The 23,545-nt window shown below is 42.0% G+C and overlaps 1 protein-coding gene across 4 annotated transcripts in view; it reads left to right on the top strand.

Annotated features, from left to right (window-relative positions):
• USP9X (ubiquitin specific peptidase 9 X-linked) overlaps nucleotides 1-23,545 on the top strand; it is a 593,271-nt gene that overhangs the window by 179,258 nt on the left and 390,468 nt on the right. For all 4 annotated transcript variants that reach the window (XM_082246987.1, XM_082246989.1, XM_082246990.1 and 1 more), the window contains exons 8-10: nucleotides 220-471; nucleotides 15,435-15,573; nucleotides 20,322-20,474. In XM_082246987.1, the coding sequence (XP_082103113.1) occupies nucleotides 220-471; nucleotides 15,435-15,573; nucleotides 20,322-20,474 (544 nt within the window). The remainder of the gene's footprint in view (nucleotides 1-219; nucleotides 472-15,434; nucleotides 15,574-20,321; nucleotides 20,475-23,545) is intronic.

Here is a 23,545-nt window from a genome sequence, read left to right on the forward strand (position 1 = left end):
TACACCACACTTCTTTTTCTTTTTTTTTTTTTTTTTTAAGGTTGTTATCCGATTATTCGAAACAATATTCGGCCACTTAATCGGTTATGAAAATCGCTAGTTGCAGTCCTAGAAAGCTGTATTCGGTTTCATGAGTTTAAATCTACGTTAGTAAAAATGCCACTTGAGCATAAAAAACAAGTGTCTGTATTAATATACATTTTTTTCTTTTTTTTGCAGGCCATTTGGACAGTGCTATGATTTTTTAACACTTCATACAGTCAAGAAATACTTTCTTCCAATTATAGAAATGGTCCCTCAATTTCTAGAAAATTTAACTGACGACGAGTTGAAAAAAGAAGCAAAAAATGAAGCCAAAAATGATGCCCTATCTATGATCATAAAATCTCTTAAAAACTTAGCTTCCCGTGTTCCAGGACAAGAAGAAACTGTCAAAAATTTAGAAATTTTTAGACTTAAAATGATTCTTAGGTAAGTCGCTACATCTGAGTTAATTTCAAAGTATATTGTTTGCTTGTGCAATCTATTCACAGTATATGCTGCCTAATGACTTTTTTTTATATTCAGTATAAATGTAATTAAGGTAACGTGAAAAACACATGTGTTGGTGTCTTGCGGTGTCAATACTGTAGTTTTGAAATGCATACTAATGCATCCCCACAATGTACCCATGCAATGCATTACAAACAAACACATGCATTACAAACACAACAAATGTGTTGCAGGAAAATGCAGCAAGTGCTACATTTGCATGTGTTTTGCGTTTGAATTTATGTGTTGTGGTATTTAAAGTGGTAAAAAATTCAGCATATTGCAGCTTAATAATCATTAGATGTGGTGGCTGCATTATTTCCCCCCCTCTGTTTTCACTTGTTGATCTGGCCAGAAACACACTTCCTGCTCTAGGGTGAATTAATTCATTTTGAGGCGCTGTGAAATGGGTGTAGTAAAATGTGAATCTCAAAGTGCTGAGTGCTGGATAAAAAAAATATATAAATAGGTACAATGGTGCAATCAAAAAAATGCTAAATCAATTGATGTCAATTAATAAAAAAAAAGTCCATATCCAAATCTTCAAATCACCAAAAAAAATTGCCAAGTGCTCAGTAATCTTCTCATAAAGTGCTTGTGCTTGGTGCTCTCCTCCACCCATTGATAAAAAGGGGCCACTAACCAAAAGGCTACGGGGGCCTCTTGGACCCAATTTGCTTGTTTATAAATCCAGTTGATATAACCTCCTTTGCAATGCGACCAGATCACTGGATTGCCCACTTGGGCTGATTATGGGAGGGTAAAGTAATGAAAATGTGCCAACAAGCGGTACCCTCTAAATCAGCTGTGTGTATCCGGAACGCCGTGCATTCCAACAAAAGTGGATTTGACGAAACCGGAAGCTGTGCCACTGTACCGACTGCAATGCATTTCGCAACTAGTGTCTTCAGGAAATTGATCAGCGACCATTTTCCTGTCTCTATATACCCCTTACTGAACTCCAATTGGTTGATGAATGCAGGAGGGTGTTAGAAAAAATTTTGAAATTATTTTTTAATATAGCCAAAGACTATCCAATCGGATATAAATTGACTTAAATATTATGCTGTTAAAATGTAATGGCACTTCCTGTTGGTCACCATCCGCCATCTCTGCTCCATTATAATTGATAGATACAGTATTGCAATATATACCAAAAATATGTGTAAAATCCCAATAAAACCTAGTAAAAATTGAAATATTCTCTGATGTTAACATTCATCTCATTTCAGGTTAAGATATTTCTTTGCGCATGTCGTTTCCTCACCAATATGGTTGCACTCGATCTATCCCATAAAACCTCAATTTAGATGGGTCTCTATTGTGTGTTGTCGTATTGTGTGTAGTCCTAAAGTGTTTACAATATAAAAAAATCATAGCGTATCTAAACATGTTCATTGATTCGTTTATGCAAACATCTCGTAGTTCTACCAACTAGAGATGAGCTCAGGCGTGTTTGAGTTGCTACGTGCCCGATCCCTCCAGGAAGTAGACACCGCACTCTGCTAATCACAGGCAGTGAGACATTTCCCGATCTGTGCAGCTGCGGATCGGGTAATGTCTCACTGCCTGTGATTAGCAGAGTGCAGTATCGGCTTTCTGGTGGGATCGGGCACGTACGAAATCGAACACGCCTAAGCTCATCCCTGCTTCCAACATATCTTAAACCACATGGGCATATCAAGAGATATGTAATCGGGCACGTACGAAATCGAACACGCCTAAGCTCATCCCTGCTTCCAACATATCTTAAACCACACGGGCATATCAAGAGATATGTAACATACTGTGTGCTGCAGGTAATACATTTCCGTCTTTTATGTTCTCTTCCATCAGTAGCTGTAAATGATTCTACCTTCCTTTTCTTGTCTAGTGTTTTGCATCCTTTACATTTCTCAGTTCTAAAGAACCTATCTCTATGTAGAAATGTGGTTCCTTTCTTTGGGGGGTTTATAAAATCTTTGGCTAAGAGCCCTAAGGCCTGGTGCTCGTTTAGAAAAAAAAAAGTGGGTTTACTAGGAAGTATACATCTTTAGTGTGTGATCGCTCAACCGTATCCGCCAATATTTTTTGTTACTTTTTTTCCACACTTTTATATTGTACATTGAAACCCATTATAAAAGCCATCCTCCTTTTTGATTATTTTGGGTTTGTCTTTGAGTAAATCCTCCCTTTGTAGTTTATTTACTATATCCCTATTTTATTCCGTTCCTTCTTATTATACCCTTTTTTCAGAAACCTATCAATTAACACATTGGTCTGTCTAATGTAATCTTTTTCTTCATTGCAATTTCTTTTAAAGAGGTTGTAAACCCAAACATTTTTTTTTTAACCTGAAAGAGAAACACATAATGAGCTAGTATGCATCGCATACTAGCTCATTATGAAATACTTACCTTAGAACAAGCCCCCACCGTGCCGCCCGCTTACCTCTATGAACGGCGACATGTTCAGTCGCCCATCTTCCGGGATCACGGCATCCGGCCATCTGATTGGCCAGAGCCGCGGTGACGTCACTCCCGCGCGCGGGAGCCGACGGTCACGGCACGGGGCTCTGAAGAAACGGCACCAGCGTCCATTCCTTCAGAGCGCATGCGCCAGTGACGTCACTGGCTGCATGTAAAGTAAATATCTCCTAAATGGTACATGTTTAGGAGATATTTACAGTACCTATAGGTAAGCCTCATCATAGGCTTACCTATAGGTACAACTTGCAGAGGAGGGTTTACTTCCTCTTTAATGCGGATGAACTGTCCTTTGGGAATAGCTTTAGTCCATCTGGGATGGTGACAACTGCGGGTGGATATATACCCATTCCTATCCAGTTAAAAACTTTCTGGTGCTTAATTTATTAGTGTCTTTAAATACTTCCAGATCCAAAAACTGGATTTGTTATTTATACCAATTTGCTGTTAATTTTATGTTGTATTTATTGTGGTTAAGATATTTTAGTAAAACTTGTCAAATCCTTCTCCTACCCCTCCCAGACAATCATGATGTCATTAGTAAATCTTCTACTATTTTAATTGTGGTATATGCTTCGTATATAGTTCCTCTTTTTCCCATTTATGGAGGAAAATATTGGCTACACTGGGAGCATACCTAGCTCCCATTACTACTCCTTTGATTTGATTATAATACTTATGGCTGTACCAGAAGTAATTGTTCCCCATAGCTAATCCTTCCAATAGATATTCAATTTGGATTTGCTTTAAGTCTGTTTGTCCTTCTAGGGCCCATCTTACTGCGCTTAGTGCATCCACTTGTTAAATATTGGTGTATAGCGACTCCACGTCTTCCGTAGCCAGCAGCGTGGATTCACTCACACCCATACGTTGTAGTGATTTAATTACATCTTTAGAGTCTTTGAGGAAAGATTTACCATTACTTGCCAGTGGTTGGAGGTAAATATTTAGATCCTCACTTACCCTGGCAAAAAGAGAACAGATGCCACTGATTTATAAGTCTCCCTGGTGGGTGTTCTCTGTTATGTATTTTGGGTACCTCATATGACTGGTATTTTTGGTGCTTTAATATTTATAGATTTTGCTTTTTTTTTATGCAGGATTCCAAATTTTATACTTTTTTTTTTTTTTTTTCTTTTTTTCCACTCTTCTAATTTTTTCAAGTTTTCTAGTAGGGTTACATTTTAGTTTTGTGGTATTATCACTAAGAATTTTTCCATTTCTTTCTCGTAATCATCTTTCTTTAGGATGACCAGTCCTCCTCCCTTATTCACAGGCCTAATTACCATTTCCTTTTTCTTTTCGAATTCCTTAATTGTTTCCTGTACTTTAGTAGTATTTTGGTTTTTGACGACCTTTAAATCCTTGTACCATATTGTTGTACCATATTTTTGAACACTTCTATATACTAATAATTACTAGTTTTGGGATTGAACACTGATTTGTTTTTTAACCACTTCTGGACCGGAAGGATTTGCCCTCTTAATGACCAGGCCATTTTTTGTGATTCGGCACTGCGTTAATTTAACAGACAATTGCGTGGTTGTGCGACGCTGTACCCAAAATAAAATTGATGCCCTTTTTTTCCCCAAAAATAGAGCTTTTTTTTTTTCGGTGGTATTTGATCACCTCTGCGATTTTTTTTATTTTTTTTATTTTTTTGCGCTATGAACAAAAAAGTTATAATTCTGGGGGGAAAAAAACCCTTTCTGCTATAGAACACCCCCCCCCCCCCCCCCCCGAAAATAAAAAATTTAAAATCTATTTTTTTCAACATTTTAGGCCAATTTGTTTTCTGCTACATATTTTCGGTAAAAAGAATTGCAAAAATGAAATGGTTTGCGGAAGAGTTATCGCATCTACTAGCTATGGGAAAGATTTGTCATTTTTATCTATTTTTTTTTACTAGTAATGGCAGCTATCTGGGATTTTTAGCGGGACTGCGGCGGACAGATCGGACCCCTAACTGACATTTTTGACACTTTTGGGGGGACCAGTGCAATTACTACAGTAATCGGTGCTAAAAATATGCACTGTTACTGTAATAATGACACTGGCAGGGAAGGAGTTAACACAGTGGGTGATCAAGGGGTTAAATGTGAGCCTAGGGGAGTGATTCTAACTGTATGTGGGCGGGGCTTATGGAATGACCATAGAGACCTGTGATCCTATATAGAAGGATCACAGGCACTCTGTGATCATTCCAGAGAAGAACGGTCAGCGGTAGCTCAGCGGGAAGTGATCACGGGTGCCAGGCAGCAATCAGAGCCGCCTGCCCCGTGCATCGGAGTCCCCGCTGCCGAGTGGGGGTGGAAGCGCGCCGGTTGCGGTGCGTGCTCACCCCCTAGCTGCAGGCACACGACCGACTTAGCCCTACGTCGGTTCATGCAGGAAGGCCTGCCTGCCGCAGTATATCTCAGGCGGGCGGTCCGGAAGCGGTTAAACCACTTTTGTTTAAATCCTTAGCGCTCAGATGGCAAGTTAATAATTGGTTTTTCTGCAAAGAACTTTTTTAGGTTGAGTTTTCAAGCAAACTTTTAAGTATCGAAAAAAGGTTTCCAATTTGTTTAGAAACTTAGCTGGTGCATATATATTTCTTGCAATAACTCTTTCTTTCTGCCCTTATGTATTTGTTTTCTATTGGGTGTTGTGATCTGTAGGGTTCCTTCCATCCCCTCCATCCCCCGTTACCTAGGGATGGTGATTCCTTCCTGGGTGTAAAATTTCCCCTGTAATTGCCTCTACCCCTTCCCCTATGATGAAAATATGGGGTTGTTGGGTATTCTCTGTGGGGGTCTTGTCTATAATATGGTAGATTTATGTCCTTTAGGGTTGTCCTCCATTACTCCTTGGTTTACTCTTTGGGTAGTATCTCTGGGATTGTACTCGAAGTGGGGAAAACCGATTAAGTGTTTGAATTTAATATTGGGGCCGATTGCCCCTCCCTTGCTGCGGCTTCTGATTTTCTACTCCTGGGTTATGATGTATTCTATTTCTATTTCCTTTTCTTTCCCATTGGTTTACTTCCACTTAATCCTTCTCTTTCCCTTCCTTGCTGGCTGATATTAAAGCTTCTTATTTGTTCCCTCATATCGTGGGGGACATGGTCTCTCTCCATGGAGGATTCTTTCGATGGTGGGGCTCCCTGCTCCTGCCATTTGTAGACTTTCTATTCCTAGTAGTCTTTATTGTCCCTTTTGATATTTCTTAACTTTTTTTTATTTTTTATATCATTATCATACTTGGCATATGTTCCTCCATATACTTCATCTTTTTTTTCTTGTGTTTCTAAAAATGGTGCCATTTTCTCCCTCAAGCTTCTAATTTTAGCTCCAATAACATTTAGTTTAATTTTCCTCCTAATAACTATAATTTCCATTAATTTCTTTTCATTCAGATTCACACAATATAAATTTACTATAGGCGCTATTTACATCATCTAATTGATTGGGTTAGGTGTTTCTACATAGATGGATACACTTACTTAGCATATTGTAGGACTAGTCCCCAATTCAGTCCATTACATTAATATCATCCACCTAAAACGCAATACCCTTTTTAGCCCACTAGATGGGTAGGTTAATAATATTGTGATCAACTTAACATTCATCCCATTTTTCAGGTTTATAATTTATAATTTGGGATTACACATTTTTCTTGGTATATATTGTAATACTGTATATCTCTATAGATTGTAACGAACCACAGATGGCAGATGGTGACCAACAGGAAGTGCCATTAGATTTTAACAGCATAATATTTAAGCCAATTTATATCCGATTGTCTTATAATAGTTTAGAAATGAAACCAATTGGAGTTCAGTAGGGGGTATATAGAGACCGGGAGGGGGGGAGCCTTGGTGGGGTTTTCTGGTGTGGATGGGCTTTTGGGGGGGCCCCCCTCTGGGTCCCAATTACAGCGATTCCCACGCGGGGCCGCCATTTTGTTGTAGCCTCTGTCTGCTTCTATGGTGACGGCCCTCTTGGTACATCCGTTTTCGGACATTTTGCGGTAGATTTTTTGCTGTGGAGGCCATTGGTAGTGCTTGGAGGACAGTGTGTCATGAGGGTGGTCTCCACTGTATGTCGATTTCTTTTCGGCAGTTCGGGAAGCTTTTGGGCCCGGATGAAGGTGGTAGGTGCACTGAGACGTTTCTCTGCCTACCCCTGCCTCATCTGATGTCTCTGAGTCTGGCTCAGCTGCCGCAGACGTGGGGCCTCCCTGCCGGGTCTGTTACCTCGCACCCGGTCTCCTCGGATGATGAGGATGACATTTCTACCTCCCCTGCCGCCACAACAGGCGCTGATGGATGCACTGGCTGTTTCGGTGCGTGACACCCTGCAATTTGGGGGTCGCAGCGGCGGCTGCACCTGGGGCGCAGGTGGCTTCTGGCACTCACATGCCATCTGGAGCTGCTCTTTTTTGCTGGCTGCTCATGTAGGAGGGGATTGTTCTGCGACATTCCCCTGGGGTGTCTAAGCGGCCGTTAGACCTTGTTCTTTTGGGGCGTGTCTGGTACAGAGGACTGTTCACGCCTTTGGTGGACGTACGGTCTCTAGCTGAATGGGACTACCGTTGTTCCCATTTGGACTTGGGGGATATGATCGCGCGGGCTGTGGCCTGCGATCTGTGGCCTGCGATCTGTACTCCCTGGCGTAGTCTGCACTGATGGGCGGAGTTCCACCGTCGGGACTTGGTGGGGGGCATGTCCCTCTTGCCCTGGGCGGGGGGGGGGGTGCGCTGTTGGACCAGCTTGCGCAGAGGCTGCAATTTGTTTGCGATGCCTCGTTGGTCGGGGCTCCCTTGTATGGGTCACCTTGTCATTTTTCGGCAGTGTTTGTCCAGCGTCTACTTGACCGTAGTGTTGGTCTGTGGATCAAACTTCTATGATGGTCTTAATGGATCTCACTGTTAAGGGTCTGACGGGGGGAAGAGTGCTTTCTTCCACAGGCGAACAAGGGTAAGGGCCTTCGTCGCAGTCGGTTCTTCCCTTTCGGCTCGCAAACCGTTTCTTCGTCCCTCGGGGACAGTCGATGTGGAAAAGTCCTTCCAGACTTCTGCGTGTGGTTCCAAACGACCCTGTTCTGGAGAACATGAGATTGTTGTGTTTTTTTTTTTTTTTTTTGCGGACTAGGCCTACTCGGCATGAAGGTGCTTCCTCACCCATCTAGGGCGGGGGGGGGGGGGTGGTCCTTTCTGGTCGAGGACCTGCAGCTGGCCCGGATCCCAGGCTGCTGGGTTCAGGAGGTCCAATTGTAAGATCGAGTCCCGATTCGTTTATTTCCGGTAAGGTTTTTTCCCTTCCAATGTACGGCTGTCCCCAGATCGCTTACTGGTGCTCTGTGGGGCAGTTCAGGCTCTGGTTAAACAAGCTAGACCAACTGGTCCTTTGATGGTTCCATGCAAATCAAAAATTCAAGTTGGTATCGGTTCGCACGGCGGTGGCTTCCCTGCATCATTGGGATTCCTGGCCTCCATAGACTTCAAGCTGCCAACCTTCACATCCCGTTATGTTTGGGACACCTACGGGTTATCCGTTTTTTGCCGCGGGGAAGGATCTCTATCGGGTTGTGGCGTTGCCCTTGGGTCTCGCTTATGCTACTAGGGTCTTCACAAAGGTGTGGCTCCGGTCCTGGCGCTTTTGCGGCAGCAGGGCATATCGGTCCGGGGTTCCTGGCCGATCTGCTTCTCCGTGTTGAGTCTCCTACGGTGCTGACAAACTAATTTGGAAGTCGCCAAGAGAACTCCGGAGGAGTTCAGGTGGGTTCTGAACCTTCAGAAATCTTCCATGGTCCCTTCCACGAGAAAGAAGGGACCATGGAAGGGACTCTCGGGGATGCCCCAGAAGGCGATCCTTCTCAAATGGGACTAGAATCCAAATTCTCTGGACTTTTGAATCCGGCTGAGCTGGCTGACCAGGGAGTCTTGACCTGGAATCCTTCCTCCCCTTTTTCCTGAACGCTTATCACCACGGATGCAAGCCTGTCTGGGTGAGGAGACCTTGGTAGGTTCTCGGCTTCGGGAGTATGGTCCCTGGAGGACCCAGGTTACCGATCAATGTCCTAGGGCTGAGAGCGATCCGGCTTTGCCTGGTTCACTGGATCGGGCACCTGCAGCTGCCCGGTGCATGTTCAATCGACTACACCAGGACTGTGGTTTGTCATTCACCAAAGGGGCACCAAGGGTGTCCTTGCGGCCTTGGATGTGTCAATTCTTCGTTGGGCAGTGCGCCTTGTTCAGCGTTCCCGCCGTTGACTTTTCAGGTGTGGAAACCTTGGCGGGCTGATTGTCTCAGTCGACAGGCCTTGGATGCAGGGGAATGATCCCTTCTTCCGGAGGCGTTTCTGCAGTTGTCTTCGTTGGGGGCACTCCAGACATGGACCTGTTCGCGTTGCATCTACAGGATAGTGCTGCGGCTTGAGGCCCGCTGTCGGGACCATCTGGCGGGTGCAATGGTGGCACCATGGGTTCTGCCATGGGCAAAAACATTCGCTAGGTTCAACTTGAACAATGCCGTGGAGTTTAGCATGGTCACCTGCGCACGGCTGCCACCGGCATGGTCGTGTGTGCGTGCTCACGGATGGACCAAGATCAGTCTCGGCTGCGGTCTGCCTTTCCTCCTCCCAAGTTGCTGCCAAGAATTTTTCTCAGGATGGAGGCGGAAGGGGTTCCGGTCTTTCTCGTGGCTCCGGACGGGCCTCGCCAGGCTTTGTACGCAGGCCTGGTCAGGCTGGCCGCAGACTCTCCTTGAAGAATTCCTCTCAGGGAGGAGTTATTGTCTCCAGGGCCCATCTCCCGTCCGACTTTGCGGTCGCTAACTTTGCCAACTTGGCTGTTGAATGCCAGGTGCTGTAGGACGGGGTTTGGCTGCTTCAGTGATTCCCACCCTGCTTGAAGCGTGGGAAGCGACTTCTAGGGTGAATTTTGTTCATCATGCGAGACATTCGTATATATTGCGTGGGCTGCCCCTTGCTCTTAGGCTCGGATCTTGGCTTCCTTCAATGGGGAGTTGATCACAAGTTGGCCTTGAGTACTGTCAAGGGTCAGGTTTCGGTTTTGGCAAATTTCTTCCGAAGGCCGTTGGGCGCCCTTGCCCTGGTGTGTGACTTCTTCCAGGGGGGGTGACACTTGGTGCTTCCAATGCGACCTCCGTCACCCGCTGGGGACATTAATTTGGTGCAGTCGGTTCTTTTAGACCCTCTGTTTGCGAGTATTCGAGGGTATCCCTTCCTGCCTTATTACAGAAGGTGGCCTTCTTGGTTGCTGTCACTCTGCGTGCAATGGCGACATTGTCCTGTGGTTCTTCCCTATATGTTGATCATGGGGCCAAGTGGTACTTATCCGGATCCGTCCTTCCCTCCGAAGGTGGTTTTTGGTGGTCCCTTACACGGGGACATTGTATTCCTATCTTGTGTCTTGAGCCCTCACATCCTAAGGAATGTGCATTGCTTACTCTGTTTAGAGTGTGGGCACTCAAGGTGTATTTGGTGACTGAGTCTCTTCGTAAGTCATGGTTGGCTCTCTGCACTCACCGATGGCCCGTGAACTGCCCGTGAACTGCCTGCGTCTGCTGCGTCTATTCCAGGATGGATCGGACAGATGGTGGTGCAGGTTTATTCAATTAAGGGTCATGTCCTACCTTTTCCCTGTTTCGGTGCGTTATACTCGGGTGCCTAGTGCTTCCTGAGCTTTTCGCCTTGTAGGCATCTGTGCTCTAGGTTACAAGTCGGCTAGCTGGTAGTCTGTAAACACCTTTCCCACGTTTTATAAGGTGGATGTGCTGGCATCTGCAAATGCCTTTTTTCGGCCGCAAGGTTTTTTGCTGGCTGCTGTTTGGAGGGCTTTTGGCCTTCCTTGAGGGTGTTTACTGTTTGTTTTCAGGTGGGCCTCATCTTGTTCTGATGAGTCCTATGTTGCCTGGTCGGCTATGTTTGGCCTTGGGGACTTATTCTTTTCTGCTGTTCCCACCCCTCATTTTATGGCACTGCTTTTTGGGATGTCCATACTGATACGAATCTGAGAGAACTGTGTCCGTCAATGAACGATAGTGAAAACTGGATTTTTGACTTACCGTAAAATCCTAATCTCAAGTTCATTGACGGACGCAGTACCCGCCCTTTTTATTTTGAGTTTGGTTGGTGTTACTTTTCTGACACTGCTTTGGTACAGAACTGGCATCCTATGCTGGAAGCGAAGGTGTACCATCCGGGTCTGCCCATAGGCATAGCCAGAACTTTTTTCTGCCTAGTGTCCTACTCCTGTAGGGGGCAGTATTACCCTACTGATATGAATCTGAGAGAACTGTGTCCGTCAATGAACTTAAGAGAGGATTTTACAGTAAGTCAAAAATACAGTTTTAGTCCTGCTCTAGGGTGCTTACATTCTGGATGGAGGAACAGAAGAAACACCTTTTGGACAGTAGCATTGTTAATCTGGGGGACAGGTAGTGTTAAATGTACTAGCAGATTTAGATACAGTATACTAAGTAATTGAAGCCAAACTCAACCTACATAAATGAATCCAAGCTAAGCAGTGTGAGCACCCCTGTAGGCGGTAGTCATGGCCACAAATATTGGCATTTCTGTCAGATAATGCACTACTTCACCCAGAAAATTGTTGCAATTGCAAATGTTTAGGCATTCTCAGGTTTATTTCTTTTGTTTGTATTGGTATGACACACAGTGGAGAAACTAAGCCAAATCTTGACACATTCCATGCAAAACTCTTAACATGGACTGGACAAAATTTTCGGCACCCTCAATTTAATATTTGGTAGCACACCCCTTGAAAAAAATAACTGCAATTGCTTCATATAACCACCAGTGAGTTTGTTTCACCTTTTTACTGGAATTTGGACCACTCTTCTTTCACCAACTGCTCCAGGTCTCTCAGATTGGAAAGGTTTCTTTTCCCAACTGCTTTTTTTAGATCTCTCCACAGGTGCTCTATGGGATTTAGATCTAGACTCATTGTGCTCAGTTCAGTACTCTCCAGCTCTGTGTGAAACCATTTCTTGGTGCTTTTTGATGTGTGCTTTGGGTCATTGTCCTGCTAGAAGACCCATGACCTCTGTTGGAGACCCACCTTTCTGACACTGTACCCTACATTGCACTCCAGAATTCTTTGGTAGTCTTCAGATTTCCTAATGCCATGCACACAGTCAAGATATCCAGTGCCTTTAGCAGCAAAGCAACCCAAAATATCTGTGAACCTCCTCTGTGTTTGACTGTAGAGATTGCATACTTTAACCACTTCTGGACCACCCACCGTGTATTTATGCAGTTATTTTGATCAATACCGGGGTTATGGCAGCAGATGGCTGCCATAACCCCGATATTTTAAATGTGGGCTGTCCACTTTTATGTTAAAGTGGTCCCAGTGGTGGATTCCAACAGGATTACTTTTATGGGTGGTGGGCACCCCCCTCCTGTGCTTCCCAGTAGTTTTCCCTGCTTTCCGGAGCCCTCAGTAGCATGGAAAACAATCTGATCCTCTGTGCGGATGGGCAGGAAGTCAAGTGGGGGCAAGATGGCCCCCTCTTGATTCTCTTCCCTTGGAAGACCGGAGCGACATCAAACGTCCCTTCCGCCTTTGTTGCGATCTTTGATCAATTTTCTCTTCCATCTACGTCTAGGGACTTGTAACCTTGCTTTTCCTCAATTTTTGTTCTCAAATCCTCTGACCATTCTTTGCTGCTCTTTCTCTTCTCCATGCTCTATGTGGCATACAGACACACAAACGGAGGGTTGTCAAATTTTCACTGGTTGCTGGTGTGATTGCTATATTGTTAGCACCTGTTAATTGATGCAGGTGAGTTTTAATTAAAGGAGCATCTCAAACTTGGAATGGAATTATTTCTTAAAATTTTGAGTAGGTGCCAATAAGTGTCTAGTCCATTTTTAGAGTTTTGCGTGGCATGTGTCAGATTTGGCGTTTTTTTGTTTCTTCACTTTTTGTGTCATGCCAATACAAACAAAAGAAATCAACATGAGAATTCCTAAACATTTGTAATTGCAACCATTGTCTGGGTGAAGTGGTGCATTATCTAATAGAAATACAGGGGGTGCCAATTTTTTTGATGGTTTGTCTCAACCAACTAACTGCTACATCTTCAAGACTACTTGTCCTGTTGAAAAACAGAACTGGCCAGATCGCCAGGTGAAAATAAAAGAAAACCTAAAAAACGAATGCAGCCACCGCATCTAAGAATTGGTATTCTGCAATAAGTTTGCTTCTGGGTTTATTACCACTTTAATGGTCCCTAACAAACACACTCACTAGCCACTTTATTAGGTACACCTTGCTAGTACGGGGTTGGACCCCCTTTTTTTCTTAACTGCCTTAATTCTTCATGGCATACAATCAACAATGTGTTGGAAACCTTCCTCAGAGATTTTGGCCCATATTGACATAATAGCATCACTCAGTTGCTGCATATTTGTTGGCTGCACATACATGATGCAAATCTCCCATTCTACCACATCTCAAATGTGCTCTATTGGATTGAGTTCTGCTGACTGTGGCGGCCATTGGAGTACAGTGAACTCATTGTCATGTTCAAGAAACCAGTTTGAGATAATCTGAGCATTGTGACATGGTGCATTATGCTGCTTGAAGTAGCCATCAGAAGATTCATAGATTGTAGTCCGAAAGGGATGGACATGGTCAGCAACAATACTCGGGTAGGCCATGGCATTTAAACGATGCTCAGTTGGTACTAAGATGCCCAACGTGTGCAAAGAAAATATCCCCCACACCATTACACCACCACCAGCAGCCTGAACCGTTGATACAAGACATGATAGATCCATGGTTTCACGTTGTTTATGCCAAATCCTGACCCTACCATCTGAATGTCGCAGCTGAAATCGAGACTAGTCAGACCAGGTAATGTTTTTCCAATCTTCAATTTTCCAAGTTTGGTGAGCCTGTGCAATTTGTAGCCTCAGGTTCCTGATCTTTGCTGGCAGGAGTGACATCCGATGTGGTCTTCTGCTGCTGTAGCCCATCTGCTTCAAGGTTTGCTGTGTTGTGTGTTCAGAGATGGTTTTCTGCATACCTTGGTTGTAACTGTTATTTGAGTACTGTTGTCTTTCTATCATCTCGAGTCTGCCCATTCCTGACAACGAGGCATTTTGGTCCACACAACTGCTGCTCACTGGAATTTTTCTCTTTTGCGGACCATTCTCTGTAAACCAGAGAGATGTGCATTAAAATCCCTGTAGATCAGCAGTTTTTGAAATACTCAGACCAGAACGTTTGGCACCAACAACAATGCCACGTTCAAAGTCACTTAAATCCCCTTTCTTCCCCATTTTGATGCTCGATTTGAACGTCAGTAAGCCATTATGTCTAGATGCCTAAATGCTTTGAGTTGCTGCCATGTGATTGCCTGATTAGCAATTTGCGTTACCAAGCAATTGAACAGGTGAACTTAATAAAGTGGCTGGTGAGTGTATGTCAAAACTTAATTTAATTATTGAAAATACATTTGCTATTTAGAATTTTTCTCTCTCAAATGAATAGAGAAAATAATTTTGCAACCCATGGATTTTAAAGCATAATTATACTCCGTTTTGATGCAGTGATGTGATGTCCAAGCTCCCTTGCCGACACAGTCACCTTCTATCTGGTTTCTTCCAGGTGTGGCATCTTGGGTCATCTTAAATGGCAGTTCTGGCATGACATGTGTCCTCTGCATTCGTATTGAAATTTTGTTCATGCCAACACCTGCCATATATTTGGATTGTACCAAATGCTGCACGTGGTCTGTTCAGGGAACTCGCAAAAGATAGCAGGAAGTTTAGAATCCTTTATTGAAAATGAGACTTTGGGGCTTTTTTTTTTTTTTTTAAAAAGCAGTGAATCTGCCAACGGCTGGAGAAGCTTGCTCGTGTATGTTTTTTGTGACCGTTATTCACCACCAGTGAATCAGTGTGTGTGGTCACAGCCGCATTCACTGATTTATAAAAGGGGCCAATGCATTGCATGCTTACTAGTATTTTATTATATCTGTGGTTAAGCTCTAATAAGTAGGAAACAAGTTAGCCCTTCTCCAGCCCTCATCATTGTGTCAATTATTGCTTTTATGGATTCGTTTCAATAAAGTTGGTTTTAGGAGGTGCAGTTGCCCAAATATCATACAGTCTGACAGTGACCAGCTGTGCTGGCACTCCTGTTCTATTTGCAGCATCCTGCATGCAGTACAGCCTAGAGCAGTCAATCTTTTGTTACAGGTAGATGCTAGAGAACTAAAGGTCATCCGGTAGCATTACATATGTCACACTCGTATGGGTGCTTTATGGATGCAGTTGCTTTTCTTTTTTATAGAAAAAGTCTGCATGTTTAACCATGTTGTTTTGCAAAAGTGATGCATTTGAATTTCCCTTCAGTAATCACTGTAGGTTGTACTTTCACAGTTTATTTTTTATTTTTTAGGTTGTTACAAATTTCTTCTTTTAATGGAAAAATGAATGCACTTAATGAAGTGAACAAAGTAATATCAAGTGTATCCTACTACACACACAGACATGGCAATCCAGAAGAGGAGGAGTGGCTGACTGCCGAACGTATGGCTGTAAGTTCCGATTAAAATTTTATGGTATTGAAGCATGCAGTGTAGATTTTTCTACAATGTCACTTTATCATAACTATAATAAACAAAATGAACTCCGCCCTGATGAAACTATTGTGTCAAAAGAATAATGATAAAATTGTCTTCACCGACCAGCTTCTCACAGAAAAATACTCCGATCTATAAAAATTTTACACCATACATGTGAAGAGCTGTCCCTTTTTGGTTCTGAAGAATTGAATATTGATTTAAGAATTATTAAATTTAAGAATTTACTCACATAAGACTGATCGCATTCATGCATATCGGAATATGCGCTGTCTTATTTGAATGTTTGCTTGCCATAAACTGGAGATTTGACAGTTTTACGCTGTGTGGTGTTTTTTTTTTTCCTTCTGATTTTACGGTCCTCATTTGATGATGTATGTTAATTGAATTGGTGAAATCGCTCTGAAGCAAGTGCCATGTGGCTCCTGTATGCAACCTGTGTGGTTTGAAAGTGCTAGATGGCCTCCATTAATGAGTCAGACCATATGGTAAGGTGTTAGGCACACATTTAACGCTTTGATTGCACTAAATGTTTAAACCCTGCACTAAATGTTTAAACCCTTCCCAGTCCATGTCATTAGTACAGTGACAGTGCATGTTTTTAGCACTGATCACTGTATTAGTGTCAGTGTCGGACTGTCTGCCGTATTATTATTGCATTCCTACTCTTAAGTCGCTGATCGCCACCATTACTAGTATAATAATTTAAAAAAAATTAAATTACAGTTAATATCCCATAGTCTGTAGATGCTATAACTTTTTTTGTGCAAACCAACCAATATACGCTTGTTGGGATTTTTTTTTTTTACCAGAAATATGTAGCAGAATACGTATTGGCCTAAACTTTTGAAGAAATTCAATTTTTTTTTTTAAAACATACATTTATAGCAGAAAGTAAATATAATTTTTTTGGTTTTTCAAAATTGTCTTTTTTTGTTTATAGCGCAAAAAATAAATGCAGTGGTAATCAAACCCTACCAAAAGAAAGCCCTTTTTGTGGGGGGAAAAAATGATAGAAATCTCATTTGGATACAACATTGCCTGTCCATGCAATTGTCAGTTAAAGTAACCTAGTGCCATATCGACAAAAATGGCCTGGTCATAAAGGGGAGTAAATCAATTGGTCAAGTGGTTAAATACATATGCAATACATTGTTTGAGTCAGTGTCCATTTAAGGGCCAAACTGGCTTGGAAATATATTCTTGATGCACAAATAACTCCCTTGCGCGAATAAGTGCACTTTTGGATATTAATAATACGCCAAGTGCTATCAATCTCTGCTAAAAAGCACTGTTCCCAGCTCTTTTGTATAAGGTAATTGAGCGCGCTCAGCAGTACCCAAGAATACTGACAAAGGCTGCTATCACCTTGGATACTCACAAGAATGTCCTATTTAATGGTCTGGAGCTCTGTTTTGAGATAAAGGGACGATCAACAGGAAGTGAGGACTATACAACATCAGCCAACCAGTTCCAAATGTACAGTCACATGACACAAGTTACTCACATAAAATCAGCAAATGACACTTGTATACAAATGTACAATACAAAGGGAGAGTACACGATCTTGATTGAGCAGAACATGGCACGGCTTCCTGCCGAACACTACACAATGAAACCAGCGTGTTGAACCGTGAACATTGCGGTGATCAAACCTGTGCATGTATTTCCACCATTACTACTGGCGTGAATCCCATTTAGCAAAGCTTCAGAAAACCACGCCTAATAGGATCATACTACTGTTCCCATAGATGTGAGGCTATCAGCAGGGAAAGACCAATGCTGTTTCCGCTATGGTTATCAGACATTGTAGAAAGACATGAGCATGTATCCCTTCCTAAAGGCAGATAGATATCAAAATGATATTGATATTGCAATACACATAGATCTATACTGGCAACTAGACCTGCGCATGGAGGGTTTGCCAGCAGAAATGTCTATGTAGAGCGAACGCGTCTACACATTTAGGGGAAGATTTTCATTGCCAGTAGTCTTTCCTCAATGCCGGTTCACCCGTACATGCTCTAATGAGTGGATTGCAAGCAAACCGACAACAAGAGCCATAATGACAATCTAAATTAAACACATCCTAAAAAATGTCCACACTAGTCTTAAAAAAAAAATTCCAAAACAAAACCAGTCAAGATGTATATCTCAAATAAATCACTTGCAGCTCATGGTCATGTCTTTAGAATGTGAACATTAAATCATGTTTCACTTAATGAACTGAAACCCAAAAATAGGCATCAAAACCATGGCTTGTATACACTGGGATGCATCTAGATCCCCAGGTGAGGAATCTGTATCCTAGTTAAATTCCTTTACAATGTGTGTGTTGCGTCCTATGCACTCAACACCATGTATTATGGATGGATGGAAAGAACAATGTAACTGAGTAACTTCCAATATGCCCATCCAAAATAATTTCACAATGGGGATAAGGTCCTATATGTCTTTAGGCATGCATACTATTTCCAGTGTGCTGGCTAGAACACAGCAACAAAACTGGACTGGCTTTGCAACCACAAGAGTCCACACTTCCATATTGTCTGTGATGTAAGACCTGCTGGAAGTCCCCACCAATCTAACACAGTAGTAGTGTCAGACATATAAGGGCATATCTCATAGGTATAAATTAAAAAATCATCCGTATAAAGATGCAAAGTATCCATGTATGAAGGCAAATTATTTAGCTATGGCTAATGATTGAATATTAGCAATCCGTAGCATTCTCTGTACGTTAGAATTTCTCAATTGGGGCCAGTCAGGTCACTACAGCAAGTGGTAATCAAAGATGTGTGCTGATGTATTTATTTCCACTATCGACACTTTAGAATACCGCGTGTAGGTGGTTTAATGTTACTTTAATTCTTTACTGGCCACGTGTTTTTTTTTTTTTTTTTTTTTTAAGCAGTTATTTATATTTTTTGAGTTTAATGTTTATAAAATAGTTGTTTTTTTATGTTGGTACTGATTTATTTTGTTGTGCTCTTTTTTTTTTTTTTTTTTTCACTAATGTTTTCAATACAAGATAGGAGGGGAGTCCTAGCCATGTTTTAGATTTTTTGTTAAGTTTACCGGTGACTCCTCCACCCATAGCTTTTTTTTCTTTTCGGTCTCCTTATGATTCAAGAGCCCCTCTTGTGGGCGGGGGAGTTGTAATATTTGCACTTTGAGAAATGTATGTTTTCAGTTTCATCTTTCTATGTGTGAATTGGTGCAGTGCCTCATGATTTTGTTGCTACTCCTTACCCCAATAATTATTATGCCAATCCTTAACCACTTCTGGACCGGAAGGATTTGCCCCCTTAATGACCAGGCCATATTTTGAGATTTTGCACTGCGTTACTTTAACGGACAATTGCGCGGTTGTGTGACGCTGTACCTAAATAAAATGGATTTCCTTTTTTTTTCCCCCACAAATAGAGCTTCTTTTTGGTGGTATTTGATCACCTGTGCGATTTTTTTTTTTTTTTTTTTTTTTTTTTTTTTTTTTTTTTTTTTTTTTTTTAATAAACATTTTAGGCTTATTTGTTTTCTGCTACATATTTTTGGTAAAAAATCGTCAAAAGCGTATTTCGATTGGTTTGGGCAAAAGTTATTGCGTCTACTAACTACGGGACTGATTTGTTCGTTTTTTTTAAATTTTTTTTGCGGGACTGCAACATTGCGGCGGACAGATCGGACCCCTGACTGACATTTTTGACACTTTTTTGGGGGGGACCAATGACATTACTATAGTAATCAATGCTAAAAATAGGCACTGTTACTGTAATAATGACACTGGCAAGGAAGAGGTTAACAGTGTGGGTGATCAAGGGGTTAACTGTGAGGCTAAGGGAGTGATTCTAACTGTGGGGGTGTGTGGCTTGTGAAATGACCATAGAGACCTGTGTTCCTATATAGGATTACAGGGGCTCTATGATCATTCCAGGGAGAAGAACAGTCAGCTGTGTTTACAACAGCTGACCGTTCTGCTCTCTCAGCGGGGAACGATTGCGGGTGTCAGTTGCTCGCTGCATCGGCTTCCCTGCTGCCTAGCAGGGGTGGAAGCGTGCCGCTCGCCCCCTAGCCTCCTGCACGCAACGGACTTATAGCTACGTCTGTTTGCCCAGGACTGGCTGTCTGCTGCAGTATAACTGCGGCGGGCGGTTGTAAAGCAGTTAAGGCTGGATTCACACTTGAAATGAATGCAGTTCACAGCAGAGGTCAGTTCCTGTGCATCCCTGTTCTCTGTTTCAGGGATGAATCAGACCTGAATTTTTGCCTGAATTCGGACCTGGAACGGAGCCAAAGACGCATAGGACCCCTGTGCAATCAGCTCTGCAGCCGTCCCGGAGATGTGAGAGCTGGGCACGCTCTCCTGCCATGCAAATTGGATGTGGGTAAACCCACATCGAATTCGCACTAGTGTTACCCCAGCCAAAAGGATAAGTTGACCTTTTTACAAAAAAAAAAAAAAAAATGCATATCTTTTTGCAGGTAAAAAAAAACGTGAATTTATTTTTCACTGTAGTCTGTAATGATGGGCAGGAGCTGAAACACATTGCATATTTCTTAAGGTTAACTCTTAATTCTTTAGTGTTTTGTGCGATTAGGCCTAAATCCTTAAATTCTTTTTTTTTTTTTTTTCCCCCTTAATGTATGCTTACACAATATATGTGCCTACTTGGCTTCTTAATGCTTTTAAATATATGCTTTAGGAATGGATCCAACAGAACAACATTCTTTCAATTGTTTTACGGGATAGTCTCCATCAACCTCAATATGTGGAGAAATTAGAAAAAATTCTTAGGTTTGTCATCAAGGAAAAAGCACTTACTCTGCAAGATCTGGACAACATTTGGGCGGCACAGGTAATGCACCAATTTTCTTCAGCTTTGAATATTTAATGCAAAGATGACTTTATTTATGTTGTTTGAGATCTCATAAGATTTTCTATTGGCACTCCCCAATGGTGATCTGCATACTCTTACAGGGCACTTTGTAAATGAGGAATTTTAGTAGATGACCTAAATCTGTAGTTTTCAAGGTGATTTTCTTTTTTATTTTTTGCCCAGTTATAACCATAACAATTTCAAGTACTATATTAAAAGTTGATTACCAAATGTAGGAAGTTGCACAGAGCTTACATAATGTCTTAAGGCCTATTTTAACACTTGCTGTCAAATTTGAGAAAACTCTACTATGTTTTGTGTTCCCATTTACACAACATGCCAAAAAACATTGTTTAAAATATTTCTTGCCTTTTTAGATGTTTCTCGGGAGGCCGTGTCATGGCTGACTGCAAGACTTTTGAACAGTTAGTGAGCCTGTTCCAAGTCTGTTTTCAATAACCTACAATGCAAAAGCCCAGTCTCTACATCTTTAACCCTTTGTTAGAACAGAAAATATTCAAATCTAGCTACAATTGATAATAGATATGCATGCACAGTACAGACAGGGTTAATTATGGCAAACATCATCCCAGCCCCCCTAAACAAAGATAAGCTAGTAGGCTTTTTCCTTCCTGCAGAGTCCAGAATAGAGCATCTAGAAAAGGTAAGCTGCCCTTTTTTAAAATATTTTTCTGCTGTGTGAATGGGAACTTGTAACAAGTAGGGGTTATCCCACTTTGGCTGCAAAAGTGGAAATACACCTAAAGGAAATTTTTAAAGAAAATATGAAAAATGTTAAACCTACCTGCTTGCAGCAACCCTGAACCTCCTCTTCTGGGGTCACCCGCCAGCAATATTGGCTACTGCTCCTCTCCCTTTGCCCCCATAGCAAGCCACTTGAGAAGATATACATCCAGAATGGCTATCACATAGTCTGTAATAAGCCCTAAATTGTAGGGCTGTGCATCTTCACTTACCTCACGATTCGATGCGATTACGATTATTAGGGTCGCGATACGATTCGATTCCGCGATGCATCACGATTACTGCCCAATGCCCATGCCCAGCCCACTGCCCAATGGTTTTCAAAACTTTATCAAAAAAAAACAAACAATCAAGCAGTCACAAATAAAAGAATCCTTTTTATTTTCATTTGCTTCAAAGGACACTTTCCTGGACCCTGTCATGGCCTGCAAGCCCTGCATACTTTAGTGCACTTGCACTGCAAACATATAGAAAGGTCTGAAAATGCAAACAGCATAGCAGAGACAGACAACAACACTAGTATTTTACTAGAAGTAACAGTAAAATTGGTAAAAAACTGTAGTAGTGCAGTTTACTGCTTCATAAAAGAAAATATTAATATAAGCCAGGCCTACCACCATTTAAAGTACAACTAAAGGCAAAACTTTTTGGATTTTGGATAAAGTTTGGCCTATAGTTGTACTTTAAAGGCAAGCCAAGATAAAAGAAGCCAGCCAGCCAAGCTAATATTCTTGTGAAAATGGTCATCATAAATTTCCCACAAAGCATTATATATAAATCCTTTTATGTGAATATGCATTGCAAAAAATTCCAGGTGTGCCATAACCTGTCCTCTACAAAACAGAGCACTTCCTGACTAGTAGCAAACATCAAGGGTGAACCTGGCAATAGTGCACTGCTGCATAACTTCCATGTTCACCGTGATGTTTGTTTCCCCCTGCAACTGCCAGTCAACTCGTGAGTTGATGGATTGGCTGCTAGAGGGGAGTTACAAATATAAGCTTTAAGCTTATCAATTCACTTATGTCACTTTTATGTCACTTACTTAACAGAAAACGTTACCTGTCCTGCAGACAGTCTCTGTCTCTACCACGATTAAACCCAACTGAAGCCAAGCCAAAGCCACCATTAGAGGAAGGAAAACCCTTGACAGAGTAAATCATCAACTGAAGCTTAAACCTTGAGCAAATCTTCATGGGATCACAAAAAAACACACAACACGATTGTCTGCATCAGAATCATGAGAACTGAAGAAAGGTTTGGCATTGCCACACTGGTACAACTCAAGGCATATAGGTTAGGTCAGGTTTGTGTGTATTTGTGATCCAGTAAAGATTTAATCAAGGTTTTACGCTTCAATGTATGATTGATTTAATCTTTCAAGGATGTCCTTTCCTGTAACTTGGCTGCCTGGCTTGCCTTCAGTTGTCTAGATACACTTTTACCTTTAGTATTTGTTTGGTTGAGGGAACCCCCTACACTTGCTATTGCTACAGAGTACAACAGACCAGCAGACAGACATGCGTTGCAAAAAATTCCAGGTGTGCCATAACCTGTCCTCTAAAAAAACAGAGCACTTCCTGACTAGTAGCAAATATCAAAGGTGAACCTGGCAATAATGCACTGCTGCATAACTTCCATGTTCACCGTGATGTTTGTTTCCCCCTGCAACTGCCAGTCAACTCAAGTGAAGTGAGTTGATGGCTGCTAGAGGGGAGTTATACAAATATAAGCTTAAGCTTAAATAATTATCAATTCACTTATGTGAATGGACCATTTTTGAAAACAAGCCATTCTCCATCTCTCCAGTGCCAGAAAAGCTGTAAAAAATATAAAATGTTCCAGGTTCACTGCGATTGTGTTTACCCCTGCCATTGCCAGTCAACTAAACACCGTGTGTGTGTGTCGTGACTCGTGACAACTCAAAAGCTTATACGCAGCCTCAGCCTCAGCATCAACTTAACACACACACAGTGTGTGTGTGTGTTGAGTTAATGCTAGAGCTGCGTTATAAGCTCTTGAGTTGTCACGACAGTCAGTCAGTCACGTTACAGAAAGAAAACTTTACCTGCACTGAGCAGCACTCTACCATGTCGATTACATCTGTAACTGAAGCCAAGCTAGCCAACAAGCCACCATTAGAGGAAGGAAAATCCTTGAGAGAATAAATTGTAAACTGAAGCTTAACCTTGAGGAAATCCTATGGGGGTCACATTCACAAACTCACAAATATAGTATATTACACAAGAATCCACAAGTGGTGTTTGTGATCCAATAAGATAAGA

This window comes from Pelophylax lessonae (assembly GCF_965119305.1).
Source record: "Pelophylax lessonae genome assembly, chromosome: 2".
Classification (NCBI taxonomy): Eukaryota; Metazoa; Chordata; class Amphibia; order Anura; family Ranidae; genus Pelophylax; species Pelophylax lessonae.